General features: G+C 42.9%; 4 protein-coding genes across 5 annotated transcripts; 2 read left to right on the top strand and 2 right to left on the bottom strand.

Moving 5' to 3' along the window:
• Positions 1-1,335: 1,335 nt before the first annotated feature.
• Positions 1,336-2,641, top strand: LOC104450768 (transcription factor bHLH118). The gene is made up of 3 exons (XM_010065457.3): positions 1,336-1,768; positions 1,847-2,158; positions 2,278-2,641. Exons 1-3 carry the CDS (start codon positions 1,469-1,471, stop codon positions 2,374-2,376), a joined length of 711 nt encoding a protein of 236 aa, XP_010063759.2. The 5' UTR covers positions 1,336-1,468; the 3' UTR covers positions 2,377-2,641.
• Positions 2,642-5,271: 2,630 nt separating this feature from the next.
• On the bottom strand, positions 5,272-5,872 carry LOC104452284 (V-type proton ATPase subunit G 1). The gene is made up of 3 exons (XM_010066775.2): positions 5,785-5,872; positions 5,512-5,612; positions 5,272-5,415 (listed from the first exon to the last, which is right to left on the bottom strand). The coding sequence occupies exons 1-3, from the start codon at positions 5,870-5,872 to the stop codon at positions 5,272-5,274; spliced, it is 333 nt and encodes a 110-aa protein (XP_010065077.1).
• Positions 5,873-7,791: 1,919 nt separating this feature from the next.
• Positions 7,792-12,078, top strand: LOC104450766 (sialyltransferase-like protein 2). 2 transcript variants are annotated; one of them, XM_010065456.3, is made up of 12 exons: positions 7,793-7,981; positions 8,089-8,162; positions 8,287-8,376; positions 8,480-8,557; positions 8,717-8,817; positions 9,499-9,691; positions 9,768-9,858; positions 9,929-9,993; positions 10,081-10,235; positions 10,338-10,419; positions 10,752-10,861; positions 11,363-11,558. In XM_010065456.3, exons 1-12 carry the CDS (start codon positions 7,894-7,896, stop codon positions 11,556-11,558), a joined length of 1,323 nt encoding a protein of 440 aa, XP_010063758.2. In that variant the 5' UTR covers positions 7,793-7,893. The 2 variants fall into 2 exon arrangements, with proteins under 2 accessions (XP_010063757.2, XP_010063758.2); XM_010065455.3 differs by having other exon boundaries at positions 7,792-7,981; positions 9,929-10,235; positions 11,363-12,078.
• Positions 12,079-12,663: 585 nt separating this feature from the next.
• On the bottom strand, positions 12,664-16,427 carry LOC104450765 (FT-interacting protein 7). The gene has a single exon (XM_010065454.3). It carries the CDS (start codon positions 16,156-16,158, stop codon positions 13,081-13,083), a length of 3,078 nt encoding a protein of 1,025 aa, XP_010063756.2. The 5' UTR covers positions 16,159-16,427; the 3' UTR covers positions 12,664-13,080.
• Between the last annotated feature and the right edge of the window lie 1,265 nt (positions 16,428-17,692).

Here is a 17,692-nt window from a genome sequence, read left to right as displayed (position 1 = left end):
TTAATGATTTTCCCAACGAGCTTCCGTTCCCAACGAGCTTCTACTGATTGTTATGATCTTAGTTGGTTAAGTGAATCAGAAGACGAGCTTCTACTGATCGTTATAATCTTAGTTAATTATGCGAATCAGAGGCTGGCCAGCTCCAAAAGCCCTTAAAGAGAGTCATCTCATAACGCTATAACTCCACAAGACCCAAGATGGATTCGTTGACCAAGAGAACGGTTCCAATAAGCTTTCAAGGGTTCTCGCGATTAGAACTCTGACTTGAGGGACGATGACTGGGAATCATATTTTAAATATATGCAGCATGTCAGGTAGCACTACCAAGTACCTTCTAATGTTGTCAGTTCCACGAAGTTGTCCATGATCTTATACCGATTAAGAAATGAATACAATGCTCTCTCGTTGATATACACACATGAATTTAATTTTAAGGAACTAACTAAAACTTCGTCTCTATGTTGAGCTGGTTTCTCAATGCAGATGGATGACGATACTATCACTTTACGAAAATTGTAATGAATATATGGAAGTTCTTCATGTCATGTAATTCAACAAACCCAATTTAAGACTCAAGCTTTTCTCTTTAAGCCGAAACACACCATCATTTATAATCAAAAACATTTATGAACTATTGATTTGATTTATACGATAGATACAAATTGAGATAGTTTCCATCATTTTCTTTATAATAATATAAATGGTCTATGAACTTTGATTCAATCAATGAGCTTTTAATTTGTTCAATATATTATACATGTTCAAGTTAGTCCCTGAATTATATGGAAAGGTTTAATGTCATTTTTCAATTATTTAAGTTCAAAGACAACATTAAATATTTTCATATAGTTCAAGAACTAAATTAATCATATATCAAAATTTCAAGGATCATATTAACTAAATTTAAAGTTCATGGATGATATTACACATTGGGTTAAAGTTTTAAGACTACATTGAACATATTAAAAATTCAAAAACCACATTCTATGGCGGATCAAAATTCATTGACCATTTGTGTTATTTTCCTCTTCTTCTATTTTTTTTTTCCATTAGACGATAGCTGTACAAGACAAAATTTAAGATAGTTTTCATCATTTTCCTAATTTTTTTATTTGAAGACCATATCCAAATCAATCGAAAATCTTTTTCTTTAACGGTATTGTAGTGGAATTATCGTATCATACAAATCCCATAAGAACAGGACACCAACACCGGTATTGTATTAAGGTGGATAAGGTTTGGTGTGCTTTAAGAACAGGACACTAATACCTAAGCTTTAAATAAAGTGATTATGCTAATTCAAGGAGATTTTCAAGAATCTCCCGACACTTGAGGCCCATCAAATGGAGAATAGAGTACTCACACAAACCCTAACATGATTAATATGACTCTTCCTCTTCTTTGATCTCCATTTCTATCCAGCTCAAAGCTTAGAGCTCCTCCATTAGTTTATAATTTCTCGAGCAACATGTTTCCTTTACAGCCCAACAACGATCTGCCCTATCTCCCACCGAATCACTACCCGATCCCAGAGGATCGGATCATTCATCATGATCAAGATCTTCTTAGCCTTTGCATCACCGACCGAAACGATGAGAACAAGGGCTTAGACAAATCTGTACTCATATCCTTTAGCAGAAGCCACAAAAGGGATGCAGATTGTGATCCTCAGAAGAAGATGCATCGAGACATTGAACGGCAGAGGCGGCAAGAGATGAGCACGCTTTATGCATCTCTCAGATCATTACTCCCTCTCGAATATATTAAGGTAATCAGAGAGATTATCTTATTTGTTATTCTTATGTTTTCCCATAAAAATTAGGGTTTTCTTGCATGGGAGTCTTAGGGGAAGCGAGCGACATCGGACCATATAAGCGGGGCCATAAATTACATAAGCCATCTTGAGAGGAAGATCAAAGGGCTGGAAAGCAAAAGAGACGAATTGAAGAGTGGTAATCGGTCGGCGAGAGCTTTGAGTGTAAGGCCTTCTCTGGATGGAGTGGAAATAGTCATCCAAAGCACCAATTCCAGTGACCAAGACCATGATTTTCGCTTATCAAAGGTGCTGCAACTCCTGCTCGAAGAAGGAATTGGTGTAGCAAATTGTCTTTCCACTAGAAGTAGTGAAATGACATTCATCCACACCATTCAATCCGAGGTATAACTCTCAGAAGAAGTGTTGTAGAATTAGGGTTTCATCTGTTATCTTGGTTTTCCGGAAAACAGATCTAAGCACTACGAATTCATTGCCTTCTTTTCTCATCGTCTCTACTTCAGGTTTGCCATGCCGGGTGCCTTGATATAGCTCGGCTGCAATTGAAACTTGATGAAGTGCTTATGGACTACCGACTGAGTGATATAGTTTTTGCTAATTGATTGCTATGAACAGCTTCATTATCCTTTCAGATTTCCATTATCATCAGACCTCTTGGACAAAGAATTGTGTACGTAATGTTTCTCCTGTGTGTACGAGGAGGAGGTTTTCAATCCTACAAGACTTTGTTTTTAAAGAACTTTTGAAGGGTTTGTTCTCAATTAGCTAGGTAGCATTCAGGCTAAATCAATTTACAATTAGTGCATGCAAATCGCTGTAATATTATCTGGGTTATCCCTATCTAGTCTTGGATTGTGTACATAAACTGTCTGATATAAAAAAAATGAGATATTTTAGTAGAAAGTCAGTTAAGAGTGGATGCTACATGGTTTTTCTTGGTTACCGAGGGATCTTATACATTAAACGATAGCTAGAGGAAGTAGCAGATTCCATATATTTGGAGAGGGTTGCTACTGCTGCCTTTGCTGATTTCATATCCATACTGACTTAGTGCATATGCACACGTAGTGTGCAAAAGAGAGAAGTTGCCATGTCACTACATCGCTTTGTAGTTCTGAGGGCTTATGCTTCTTAGGATGGAGGCAGGCACGTTTCAAACTCAAGGTTTGACTGCAGATTTACACTCTATCATATGTTTCTTAAGTACAGTGATCCTATGACTTGTAAAGTAGCACGTGATCTTGGAAATTAGTGCGCAAATCCAAAGGTCAACAACAGGTTACTTTTATTCGATGTCATGCAACCATATTCTCAATTAAAAGTTAGATGGTCATTACATGTATAATGTATATATTGATGCATTTACTATTTAAAAGTTATCATGTAACACTCTCGATAGATCATGCTGTTTTTATGCGGTGCTAACCATACATGTTTCAAAATCTTATGTGGTGGTCTGCAAATGGCGAGTGCCTCCGAGCAAGATCTACTCATGGCTAGTTTAGCCATTGTTTTTACATTAAAGCTTTACGGTGATTATCTTGCTCATGTTTTACAAACCAGAAGACTTGTTGAAGTGGTTGGTCATGAAAGAATCGTCTAGCTCCAAAGTCCATGCATGTTCTTTGCCCAATTCGTAAACTCAAAGGGATAGAAACGCAAATGTGCCATATTTTACTTGTTCTTAACGAAACTCGCTTAGAAACAAATTAAGTGATGTGGTTGAATGCTAAACAAATTTGTCTTCAGGATGATTGATGTATTGCCTAGAAAAGTTTGGCTTCATTGAGCTATAAAAAAAATCTCCCTTTCGAATCTTACATTATCGAAAGTGACACTATTCAACTCTCGCCCTTACGTGCCATCTCCTTTTTCTGCATAAGCAACCCACTTTCATTGCCATGGATTGTGTAGTTATAGTTTGAAAAAAGTCAACCAGCTATCCAAATCAATTGTGATAGACGTGATTTGTGTGAAAAAGAAAGAGTACACGGGCTGTGTACTTAAAAAAAGAAAGAGTCAATAATAGGTGCTGCCCTAACATTGAATATACCCAGAATTCATGGGTGGGGTTGGTAAAATACTTAAAATTTCGCTCTTTCCCTTATTCATGATTCACCTCTATACTTTTCTTTTCGCTTTATCATACGTGATGACTTTGAAAGGGCGATTTTGCCAGCCGAACACAGTTTAGTCAATAATCAATAGGTGCTGCCCTAACAGGAGCCAATTGAATATACCCAGAATTCATGGGTGGATATAGATTTTGCCATAATTCAAATGAAAATCAAAGAGCTCTTTGCAATTCAGTAATATAGGCATGTGACATTGTCAAAAACTTCCCTCATTTCAAAACTGTTGATCCCGAAAAGCAGTCGGGACTTCGGTAGGTAACGTGATTCTCAAATAGCCGACCAAAAGAAGAAAAAAAGAAGATGATTCTCAAGTAAAATTATGTGTCGAGAAACAATGAGAAACAATGCAAGACGAGTTTCTGTAGTCTGCTGAGTACTTTCTTTTTGCCTTATCCACCACCTTCCTCAAGGAAAAGTAACTTCCCACAAGCTCTTTGAATTTTGTTTACAGCTTTTTCATTGCTCACAGCCTTAGGCAGAACCACAATCTAGCTCCTCCTCTTCAATATTGCCCAACAACAGAAGGCTATGTTCATGAATAATGTGACCTTACCCTCTCTAGATGGTTCCCTTCCATCAGTTAAAAGCAAGCAACAAATCATTTCCTCTAAAAATATGCTCTCTTGGCTCTCTCAACATCACCACCACCAAACCAGATACCTCCACATTCACTTGCATTAAATAAGCATGTGCTCAATGTTTTCAACTTGATCACAAATGGCGTAGAAAAAGATTCCCTTTAGTGGCAATAGCTTCATTACAGCATCTCCAAAGGAAGTGTCTAAGCTTTGGAGGGCGTCTAGCATTCCAAGTGACAATTGGAATGGAATGCGAAATTGACAATGGAGGATGAAATAGGAGTGAGACGACGAGTTATGCCGGATGGTGGATTTGATCAGTGGGACAGGAAGGTAAGCAAGATAAGATGATGAAAAAAAGGAAAGCATACAAATGGCGAAAATGAACACCACATGCACCGTCAAACGGAGAGCATTTTCATTTTGGACCATAATTTGGTACTTAAAAACCAGAACTTTCCTATGAGTAACTACATAGGTTCGTCGCATTATCACTACAGTTTTGTTTTCAAAAACATTCATGATCGTCGTAGACTCAAAGCGATTCTGTTTATGTTGGATTCTCATATCATGTGCTGGTTCAAGTGAAATTGAGCATTTCATATATGACAGTCTTGCTAATTTGAGAGGGAAAGGCCCAAAAAGAGGAGAGCAAGATAAACCCATGAGAAATGGGTTACGCCGATGTCATTACATAAACGAAATGAAAAGAAGCACCGATCCTCTTCTAAGCCGAATTCAGCATAATTGACATTTCTTCTCCAAATGAAAGTCATACAATCGCTTACACCTTCACTGTTGTAACGTACTTGATCAACATCCCAGTTATATCCTCGGAGACTGTCGAAGCCGATCCTTTCAAGTTCTGGATTTTCATGTCTGTTTCTTCTTCGAGCCTTTGTACATTTGCTCCAGACGCCCCGCCCGTCTACGAGTTACAAACAGTAAGCATCAGTTCATACAAACGACTATAAAAATTAACCAAGAAGAAAAAGAATTTCTGGCTACAAAATAAGCCCGGTACCTCAGCAATCCTCTTCTGGTACTCAGCCTCTAGATGTGATCGATATGTTGCGACATCCTTTTCCGCTTCTTCCTTCGCTTGTTTCAATCTCGTGTTTTTCACTGTTGAATCAAATAAAATGAACAGATGAACCGATTAACGGTTAAGAGTGAAGAAAAAGATATGATCGGAGGAAAATTCTCGCCCATATAATGAACTCGTTCTTCCGAAATGAGAACATCACCGAACAGCATCTTAAAAATCTAAAGAAACGCGAATTCGCTGCATCCTTACGATTCTTAGCACTCGAAATGATCTGTTGAGCCTCTTGTTCCGCAGTCAACAGCATCTGAATCCCTCCTTGTCCCTTCATGGAATCCATCGGGAAAAATCCTAATGACATCGCCGAACGAAAGCTCGGTAACAAAGCCAAGGCGGATCAAAGTCACGAAAAGAAAATGAACGCGAGTAGAAAAACCTGAGAGTGCAATGGCAGATCGGGACTCCTGAGACTCGCAACGTGTAGCAATTGATGCAAACAGGAGAATTCGAAGCGCAACAAGACAGGAACATGTTCTCCGACGTTCTTGCCGAGATGAGCTCGTTTCATTCCAAGTACACCCAGCTCAAATTACACTCGTCTCGTTCGTTCCCAACTTCATCGGGACACACGTTTGACGGATTCTCTCTCTCTGGAGAGGCGTCATATTGGCTTCAGGAACCCAACGGCGAGATTTACTTTGCTTTCCTAGAGTTCTTTTTTTTCCTTCCCTTTTTATATTTGACAAATTTGAATTTTAATGTTCGATTGCATCGATGTTGAGCAGATGAGCGCTTGTGGATTGTGATGAAATTAGGTTTATTTGAAACCAAATATCGGAGACAGATAACAAAAGTACAAAGGATGCCTTCACACTAAGTGCATTGATGGTATGATCCAAATATATCAAATTAAAGTGTTGATGCTGCTAAATTTCTCTCTCACGCGAGGTCCGGACCGGAATTCTGGTCATGTAATCGATGGAAAGTCAAGGCACGCGATCTGCTTGGCCAAGCGCCAATAATAAGGAACACGGACGAGGAAGTTCGAGGTTGGTGCTTTTGGAGATCTTCATACGCTCAGGCTAGATTATGAAAGAAAAAGGTAGGAATTTTCAATGCATCCGACGCATCAACTTACCCATGTGCGACTTTCGGGCTCAATCATAGGTGTTTTGATTACACGAACGCACTTTGAGATTTTAGGTTTCTGGGTCCAAATGTAGGTGAAGGCCGGTCCCTGGCCACGAGAGGTTGGGCCTTCCATCGTATTCGGGCTTTTGGATGTGACCAGGCCTTCCAAGGTAAGTCGAATACTATATCATGTGACTATAAAGCTTTGTTTGCTTCATAAAAAATAAATTTTTTGAAATTTTTTTTCTAAAAGTAATTGCTTGTATTGTTTGAATTAATTAGCCGATGGAAGAAACTTTCATTATGTCTAAGTAATAGTCCTAAGCTTAAACCGCAAGAAGTATTTCTTTTATATCGATATGATGTTCAAAGATTTTTAAGCACTTGACTAATCCTATCAAATGCGGCATTTCCTCTCATCTCCAACATGCACTGGATTCTTACTAGAGATACGCAAGTATGTGCTCCTAAGAGTGGCTCCTCCCATCAAGTATTTTCAATTTGATAAAATTTGGACGGTAAGAGGATTACCTTTGCCAACATTAACGTTTTGAAATGTCAACTTAGTACATTATTAAAAAAAAAGAAGCAAAATTAGGATAAAAAAATCATAATTAATCTCTCTCTTAATGCCTCTGAGAAAATCTCTCTTATTCTAATTTATACAAGATCAAAAGGTAAGAGTGACATATTGGTCATGATCTATATAAAAGTACGAAACATAGGCAATAGATCTGAACTTAATACAACACGATACCCTTATCTAAACTTATTTATTTAATATAAATTAATCTCATTTGACTTATTAAAAGTAATATACAATTTTTATGTTGGTAATGCAAATCAATGCAAATTAGTAACACTAGCAATATGACAATTCTTGTCTAAGCATTTTTACATACTATTTCAAACGGAGTGCCCCATATAGACAGAAAGAACTATAGTGTAGTGACCAATTGAATAAAAATCGAACAAAAAAATGAGGGATGAATAACCGAATTTAAGAAATTTCCAAGGTGCCACGCCACACCCCGACATTTCTAGATCCGGTTGCCGCGTCGACTACGGCTCGGCTCGGCTCGGCTCACCCCTTCTCCGGTTCTCCGACTTCAGCCGCAACTCTTCTCTTTCCTCTTTTTCCAGATCACCGTGTTCGCCATCGCAGCGAAGAGTTCGAATCTGCAACTCGAGCTCCCCGTCGTGGCTCGAGGAAGAAGGGCGACGGCCGCCATGAGGGTGCTGCAGCTCGGCTTCCTGCTCGCCCTCGCCTCCGGCTTCGTCGCGCTCTGCATCTACATCGCCGGCGTCTCCAATCTCTGTAAATTCCCCCTCTCCCTCCCTCGCGATTGAAACGCGTTGCGAATTTTTTTTTTTTACTGACCCGCGCCGCGTCCGGCGATCTTTTGCTCGCGTGCTGGTCCGCAGACGACGGCTACCGGCTCTCCGACGACGATCTGGACGCCCTGCGGGCTCTGCAGGGCCAGTTCCAAAAGTGCGTGGTCAGTCGCTTCCCCTCCCTCCCTTGCTCCCTCCCTTTTCTTGTCTTCTCCTTCTTCCTTTCTTCTCTTTCGGATCGATCGCGTGGTGGCAACGGTTACGATTCGCGCCTCGCTGTCCTTGCAGAAGGCGAATGGATTGGGATTAGAGGCGGTCGGCGGGAAGAGTGTTTGCGACGTCACCATGAGCTTCCCTCCCGACACTGTTTCCAAATGGGTGGGTGCTTGGCGTCTTCTTGCCGTTTGTGGCAATTCGTCGTCCTTGGGGAGTGGCGTTTCTCTTTGATTTTTCACAGTGTGAAATGGGTTTTGTTTGGCAGAGAGATCCGACATCTGGAGAACCTGAAGGTTTGTCTTTCGATTTCGATCTCTGTGAAGCTGTGGCTACATGGGAACAGGTGAGCCTAGGTAAATTGAAACGCAAGTTGAGATATTGAAGATGGAATAGAGCAAATGTGGCCTTATCCCCCTGCTCCCCTTTTTCGTAGAACTTGGGTTCCTGAGAAATCAGATACGCTATGCGATTGATTTATTATGTAGTGAGTTGATTGCCACAGGTCAGGAATAGTACCACTATACTTACCAGGGAGTTCCTTGATGCTTTACCGAATGGGTGGGAAGACTATGCATGGCGGAGGATTAACAAAGGAATACAACTGTAAGTATCATGTGAATTTCTCTTGATGTTGTTCATAGTTCAATTCGGCCCTTGCTTGACTAGAGAATTACATAACGGTAAAGAAAAGAAAATAACATTTCGAGGAAGTCTGTAGGATGGAATTTGTTAACATTTCTTCAAAATATAGGAAATTTCATTCTTGCATATAGTCAATTCCAGCTATAGGTGTTAAATAGGTCATGATGGGTTTATGGCTTATTTAAACCCAACCCAATTCCATGACTTTCTCTTCATTCTCTCTTGCCATCTCTCAATCTCGTACTCACTCACTCACTCCACACTCTCACACATTAGTTTGGGTATGAGTTTTCCTAAGGTGGGTTAAATATGCAACTGTTTTAGCAAGATGGGTTGGGTTTGGTATGGGTCACGAGATTTTCCTTGAATGGAATTGGCTAGAAACAAGTTAAATGGATCTATTTGGGTCGGACCATTTTCAATTTGACCCACCCATTTGACGGTTTAGTTTCAGCTGGTTCATGTATATGAAGTTGGTTTTGCAAATGAAATTAGTAGCATTCATTATCTTCCCTTGGTTATATTCTTCCAAAGTTTCAGTCACCTTAGGTAATTGTTATATGATGTTAGTATAGTTAACTAGAGCAAGCTGCAGAAAGATTGCATACAAGCATATTGACAAGGTATATTTTTGAATTCCAGCAACCGATGTGAAAATAAGACTCTATGCAAGGAGAAACTTTCTCTGGTACTTCCTGAAACGCCCCCATACTTTCCACGGCAGTTCGACCGCTGTGCTGTCATTGGTAACTCCGGAGATCTTCTAAAAACAAGGTTTGGAAAGGAGATAGATAATTATGATGTTGTCATCCGGGAAAACGGTGCGCCTATCCAGGTGAAATTTCATACTGGATGTGCAAATTTTTATTTCCACTCTACTTTGCCTGTTTCTGACTATCTGTGTCTACCAGAATTATACAGATTATGTGGGAAAGAAAAGTTCATTTCGTCTTCTCAATAGGGGATCTGCAAAAGCCCTTGATAAGGTTGTTGAGTTAGATGGTATGTGTGGCACCTTACTTTTCACTTTCTCTAACTCCACTGGAGATATAGTAACAACTTTCTTCTGTAGAAACGAGGAAGGAAGTTCTGATCGTAAAAACGACAATCCATGACATCATGAGCAAGATGATAAGGGTCCGTAAGTTTCCTTTTTCTCTTAATCTGTCTCATAGACATGTTTGGAGCATCCTCCTTACTTGGCACAAGGTTTGCCTTTTGCAGGAACTTCCTATAAAAAATCCTGTATACCTTATGCTGGGGGCATCCTTTGGATCTGCTGCTAAAGGAACTGGGCTCAAGGCTCTTGAATTTGCTCTGTCAATCTGTGAATCAGTAGATATGTATGGTTTCACTGTGGATCCTGGTTATAAAGAATGGTATAGATTTAGTAATTTGCACATATCATATGACCTCTTTCATGTTTTCACTGTGGATCTCTGGTTTTCCTAATCATGTATACTTTTTAAGTGTTCTCTCAGGACTAGATACTTTTCAGAATCTCGAAAAGGTCATACACCTCTTCATGGCCGGGCTTACTATCAGATGATGGAGTGCCTGGGGGTATGTGAAGATTTTATCTACTTTTTTCAATCAAACATTTAAATCTTCCTATAAGTCTAGTAAGACTCTAGCAATAGGATTTGGTTTTACATCAATCTAATGAAGCATCTAGATGAATTAATTTTTATTATATCGTTTACATGATAAGTCAAATGCAATTATTGCTGGAGATTTGAATGCATTCTTTGTTTCAGTTTTTTATCCTATCTTTGTAATTTGTAATTTTGAAATGCATCATCATCGTATTCTATCCCACTTATGTTAGAATGCTCGCCTGGCAGTTTTAGTAACTAACGTTATCTCATGTCATTTTTTCATCTTGTCTTGTAAAGCTTGTCAAGATTCATTCTCCAATGCGTGCTACTCCAAACCGTGTTGTGAAGTGGTTGCCAAGCCATAGCTTAATCAGAGCTGCTAGAATTGCATCAGAGAAAGTGTTGAGGTGACGCTTCCCATTTGTCCATATTCTTGATTGTAATTAATAGCTCCATATGAACTCCATGCTCAAACCCTCAAACAAGTTCCAAAATAGCATTTTGAGACTTGAATCAATTGATTTTTTTTAGGCACGATTGGATTAATAGGCTATTTCTAACCTCCAATATGCGAGTCAGAACTCAAGTGATATTTTTCTATTTTCCTCTCTTGCAATACATAAATCCTGTGGGAAACTTTGCATTTATCTTTGCCTGCTTATCTAGACTGAAAAATTGGTAAAAACAAAGCTAGATGGAGTGAGTCTTGCCTTGCTGTAACTTAGTGGCATCACCTTGATTTTTGTGTTTATCTCAACAACATGTAAAAGCCTAATCACTACTAGTTGTAGTTGAAAGACTGACGTGGTGAAAGACTGACGTGGTAAAAGTCTTCTCCTAAGTAATCTGATTTTTGGGTGTTGATTTATATTTGGAGTTTGGTTGATTGTTTTTCTGTATGAATGCAGGAGGGTTGGAGCTGCATCTTTGGACCCTCAGGCGGCTTGTTCAATTATCAAAAAGCAAATTAAAAGGAGCTCTAGAGGACTCTCCAGTCTCAGAAAATCGGCAATAGACCATGAAAGATACGTTAGAGGGACAACGATGTATCCTTTGGAGCATAGTCCTGGACATGGCTTGCTTTGCACAGTGCCTGCCGATTGAATCTGTGGCTAATTGTTTTTCAGGTTTGCTCTCTCTTTGGTGAATAGGGCTTAGACAGAAGTGATGGCTTTCATCGGTGTTGCGTCTATACCGACATGGTTGAGTTAGAAATAGCTGGGAGCTACTTTTGCCAAAGGCACAGAAAAATTTTCCCCTGGTATTTGTAACATTCTTTGTCAGTCCTGGCAGAATATTTTGCACCTTATTGGTCAAAAGGCAAGAAGAGGGTGGAGATATACAGTAAGTCATTGACTAGCGCATTGTATGTAGGATTAATTAGTTCAATTTCTGGCATAACTATGTCACTTAAGATAGAATTCTTGCTCAGTGTCATTGTAGAGCAGGATGTGTCTGAACTAGTTAGTCCCAGGAAAAAGGACAGTGAGGTTCTTGAGTTTGTAATTCTCCGGATAAATCCTTTAGTCGGCGAGCTCTATTGCTACTGGTCAAGTAAATTGGCTGCCTCTGTAACCTCGAAACCTTTGTCATGAAATGATGATGCATTTTTTGGTTTCTACTCCGATCATGTGGGTGTAATTGGTGGCAGAACCACGGCTTGCGCAAGTCGCGAGAGAGCAGAAACTGAAACAAATATCAGGTTCGAAATTTATGGGACACGCCAGATTATGAACCATATAAGTGGAAAATCGCGAACAAATCTGGTTGGATTGTTAGTGGGAGGGAGGGGATTTGCTGGATGGATCCAATCTGGGAAACAACCACCGATAGTTCAAGCTCATTTAGAAAGTTTCCCCCCCAAGTCTCAAGATTCATACATCTCTTGCAAACCTCCTCTTTTTACTTTGGACCTATTTGCAGTGAAATCAAAAAAAAAAATATTTACGATTCAATTCAAGTGACTTGCCATGCGTGGGAAGGAAGAGAGCTACGATGATCAAGTGAACGGCGATCAGCTAGGAAATTATGCCACTCCTCGTTGCCAACAGTTTATTCTACCGTCGTTCGCATTTAGGCGTGTGTTTATAGACTTGGACATTTTAAGTACCAGTTAAACCGAGTCATTGGTCAGTCTCAAACTAAATAGATTTCAGAAGAATCTTATCAATGCCATGTTAGCATATCCATGCATTTTAGCCCAATGCCATCGAAATGATCATTCTTGAAATATAGGGGGTATTCGATAAAATACATCAGGAATTGAATATGTGACACCTAATTCATTCAATATCTTTTATCTTCCAAAGAAAACTATAGGATACACGCTACAGACTAAAGTTTTCTGCAGCAATCACTATTGGTGAGCAACAAAGGCCATAAAGCATCGAAATTGAACAAGAGCTGCCCTGTCCTTTATCCAAAGAAACAGAAAGAATGCAGGTACTATCAGAAAGCGAGATTTCATCCGAGCGACGATGGACTTGAGACAGCAAGCTGCTGGCATTTTATTGCTCTAGTATACCACATCTTCAGGTTTATTGGCAAATCATGGTCTTATATGTAAATATTGAATCAATAGGACAAGACTCATATGTAGTTAATTTGTATAAATAGGAACTCTACCTTATAGTAGCATGTCCGACTTGGACGGCAATCTCTTGAAGAAATTGACCGGTACGGGAGGCTGCTTGCCCCGGAACCGCGGATGCCGCAGCAGGTAGAGCCCGATGAGCACGATAATAATCTGGAGCGGAGTGACATAAATGATGACTGCCCATATCAATGAGAACATGATGAAGATCGAGGTGGCCCTGGGGTCCCGCCAATTCAATATCGACTGAATCCGCTCGCCTTGTGTGGCTATATCCCCGATCACGGTCTGGACCCTGCCTGCTACGCTCCGCAGCCGATCATACCTCAGCCGCACGACATCCGATTGCCTGGTTGTGGGGAATGTGTCGAATTCCTCGTCGAGCTCGTCCGGATGGACACCCTCCGCGTACGACAGCCGGGCATCCATATGAGGTGGAAGCCTCGTCCTGAGTCGGTAATTCCAAAGGCCAATCACGAAAAGGTACAGGAAAACCGTCGGCAAGATCAACTCCGGGTAGCAAACGAGTATAAAGAACAGTATGTGAACGAGACAGGTGGTGATAGGGTTCCTCCAGTGGCAAATGTTGTCGAACCATTTGAAAACGGCGGCGACACCCGAAAACAGGGACATGATCCGGCCGAAATTGGCTTTGCTCCTCCTCAGGCTGAACATGTGGGCATCCACATCTAACATGTATTCCACGACTTCTGGCCTGAGCGGCGGCTCGGCCCGGGCCAGCCGGGCCGCCACGATCTGCATGGCTTGGTGCCGGAGCCAATCAATGTACCGAACCGGTATGGGTTGGATGTAGTGCATTTTGGGAAGCAAAGGCCTGCCATATTGAGCCATCGTGTTAACCCACGCCGTGCAAGTAAACCGTAGCGCCAAATGGAGCTCGCCGTGCTTCTTCAGGCCGGAGGAGGGATGGAGGACGAGGAGGGGATAGTAGTGAGTGTACACTCGATCGGCTTCTAAAGTGGAAAGGCGAACTCGCACTTTCCCGATTCGCTTATCTCTAGCGTCGTCTTTTCCATTGATGTGGCAGTTGTCGAAAACTCCGATCGTGATCACGGTGCACAAGTCGTAAACTTCCCAGGTGTACTGCTCGTTCCACCGAGAATGCAGGGTGTCCAGCAGGGTCCTGGTCCTGACCCATTTGTTCCCGTACTTGGCTACACAGTAGGCATCGGTAGCTCGGCCTTCGTGCGCCTTCATGGGAAGCAAATTCCGAGCGCTCAGAATCCCGAGCTCGAGAATTCCAATGCTCTGTTTCCTTAGCACCTTCGCCGACGGTTGAAGATCGCTGCTGAAATGCGTGGCCTCGTCGAGAACATGATACCCCCATTCCAGGCAAAACCGGATGCAAATCTTGCTAGAGAACTTATGTTCCTTCTTCTTCTCTCCTTCCTCGATGATAGATGGCTTGTGGAGGTTAAACCACCGAGCATCCATCATCTTGCCGGTTTCACTTCGGTGCGGAACGTCCCTAACCGGGAATATCAACCTCCCTAACGTCTCATCCCTCCCAGGCCCTGCCCGCTCTTCGACCGACACGATTATATATTCGTCGAACGGCTCAGACGCCACGAACATTAGCTCATCTTGCCACACGGGATTCACGGTCTTCACTTGGGAAGACCTGGTTACCCTTCCCTGGTTCCCTAGCTGAACCTTGACGTATGTGTCGACCAGTCGACCGCCCTCGGTGGGAATAAGATCCTGAGCTTCGATGACGTGAACTCGAAGGTAATAGAGCTTCGGCGAGAAATAGACCTTGGATCGAGTATTTTGCAAGTTAGTGTGGCTAATGTTGTGCGCATCGGAATGCCAGGCCTCGGGGAATGACTCGTCGGCCTGCGTCCCAATCCACACGGCGATCATGATCTCTCCCCTGAATTTCTCTCCTTTCTTGTTCTCCAACCTATACCACTGAGGAGCCAGAGGGCTGTCCGGAGGAACTCGAGTCGGCACCTCAGAAATGTCCAGGACGACTCTCCCCACGAAATCGTCCTTGGAAAATGTATCCTTGTCCTTCACGTTCACCTCCAGGAAATTCGATTGCAGCCGCTCCTTCGCGAACGCGAATATCTGCCGCCACACTGGGTTCTGGTTCTTCTCCAGGTGTTTGGTGACTCCTTTGTAGTTCCCAACCTTCACTTCCACATAGGGATCCAGGCTCCCGTTAACATCCATGATAGGAAGATCTCTGGCCTTGACCACGTTCACGTACAGATAATGCATCTGCTCCACGAGATCATAAGTGCTTGAGGTCTTATCCCCTCCCCGATACCGCAAGTGCGCCGCCACCGGCGGCCGAGTCTCCTGCAAGGCGAATTCCGGGTTCGGGCCCCCCGGCATCCGCATTTGCATTACGGCAGCTGGGCCCGCGCGGGCGAAGTCGGCCCTGGTCTCGGCGGCCGGCGCCTTCTCCTTCATGAAATTGGCTCCGCTCCCGGGGCCCGAGAAGAAACTCGTCACCGGGGGAGCGCCGGTCGGCGCCGAAGCTCCGATGGAGCGGAAAGTCCTCACTTCCGGGTCCTTATGCTTTTTCTTGTTCTTCTTCTCATCGAAATCGGCATGATGATGGTGGTCGACGCCGACGTGGTCGCTACCATGCTTGGCATCTCTAAAATCGGCATCTTTCAGAGGCGTCTCCGCAGCACCGACACCATCGTCAGGACCGACGTTCGGGGGCGACATGCCAAAACCGTCGTCGTGGGTGACATAAATCCGAAGCGAGATATCGCCGCTGATGTGCGAAAACAGGCCGCGCTTGTCGAGCGGGTATCTCTGGACCGAGGCCTCCGATTCGGACAGAGGGACGGAAGCGCCGGAGATCTTTACCCGGCCGAGGAACTGCTTGTGGGGGCCTCCTCCTCTGGTGTCGTTGTACACCACGACGTGGATCGTCTTGCTGTGAAGGCTCCTCGGGTCGCCGATGCTGAAGACCAGCTTCTCGTTCCACTGGGGGTTGAGGTCCCGCTGCTTGGTCAGCGTCTTACGCCGCTCCTCCTCCACCTCCACCTCCACGTACGGGCTCGCCGAGCCTTGCCCGTCCTTGGGCTTCAGATCGCTCGCGTCGAGGACTTCCACGACCAAGTTCGGCATGGTGGGTGACTGGGTTTTCTCCTCAAGAACCCGCCCCGAGCGTTATGATGGGAAGCTACTGCTTCGATCTAGAACGGTGGTGGGTGGGGCAACAGTACTTGGAAGGGACGGAGCCAAAGGAGAAGGAGAAAAATCTGTAGGAAGGGATGAGTCGCTAGTGGCAAAGAAGATGGGATAGCCATTTGGAGTACGAAGACAGAAACATCATGTCGGGAGAGAGAGAGAGAGAGGGATCGTTTGGTGGTGGGAAGTCACAGGTGTTTGATAGAGAGTGATTCTGGTGGATTCTTATGTCAGACAGTGTGCGAGAGAAAGAGAGAGTTTTAATTCAGTGGGGCTCCATCTCCATTCTGATCTTACTGGTGAGGATTTACGAGGTTAAGCATTATGATAAGGATTAATGTTTAGGTGGAGAGACAATCGAGAAGGAAATTCTTTGATGGGGAATGGAGAAAAGCTTTGGTGCGCATTGAAACGTCTCTGTTCTGCTAAAAAGCAAAGTGTCCATCCATCCATCCCCGCTCTCTTTTTCAAGAATATCTCCCGTCCCTTTTGTGAAAAGAAGAATATTTTTTCTCTCCCTCTTTTCTCCGAAGGGGTGGTATCGGCTTGGGGATCCATTATTGATCGATCCGCCGTGGTGGATGTCAAAGTCGCGGGCCTTAAAGGTCAAGCATTTCGACTGCAGCAAAAGAAGATCCCCCCCGCTCCCCCTTTTGCCTTGCCTATCCTCGAACCTCCAGATGAAAACAAAAACTCAAAAGCGAAAGATAAAAGAGATGCGAAAAAAGAAAAGGTCGCGCCCAAAGCAAATACCCACTGAAGAAGGTCACGTTGTATTTTTCCCTTCCCTCTCTTTTGTGGATGCAGACACCGCCCAGACGACCTCGTGGAGATATCTTAGCGAGGAAGAGATCGAGCAGAGCCCGCTCCGAAGGACTTCTATTATTGTGAAGATGACATTTGGCTAACTGTTTAGTTTGAGTCCCGTAGTACAAAAGTTCCTTCTGCTTGTTCTCGTGTGTGCAGATTCGAGGGGTCCTCGGGATTCCCCGCTTTTATAAGAAATGAACGGATTGGTCTAGTAGTAAAACGCATAGGAGCCACGTGCTCACCGAAAATTGCCAAGAGAGAATCTAAATCCGAGTCCAAACTCACTACCCACCTTTATTTCAAAAATTTAAGCCGATGAATTTTAGGAATACATTAGTTGTTCCAACGTTACATCAATTTTTCAATGTCGGATTCCCAAACACATTTCATATGTGTATCGCAATGATTCTTGACCTGAAGAACTCGGATTTAAGTAAGAGGTCATGATGATAAGTTGTTGTCCTTGTTCCCCGCAAGGTAGCCGGCTGCATTATGATTGCGTCCTTGGAATTTTATTGAAGAAAAGATAAGAGATTATGGACTTAGTTTACGGCGAATTTTCAAGGTGGTTGATCATTGTGACTTTTTTAACAAGATTATCTACGGAGAGTCCATGGAGTGGCGAATTTGACCCCACAAAACTTTGGGCCTCGACCCCGCC

Source organism: Eucalyptus grandis, chromosome 6 (genome assembly GCF_016545825.1).
Source record: "Eucalyptus grandis isolate ANBG69807.140 chromosome 6, ASM1654582v1, whole genome shotgun sequence".
In the NCBI taxonomy this organism is placed as follows: domain Eukaryota; kingdom Viridiplantae; phylum Streptophyta; class Magnoliopsida; order Myrtales; family Myrtaceae; genus Eucalyptus; species Eucalyptus grandis.
The sequence above is the reverse complement of the archived record's forward strand: the minus strand, read 5'-3'. Positions and strand labels throughout refer to the sequence as shown.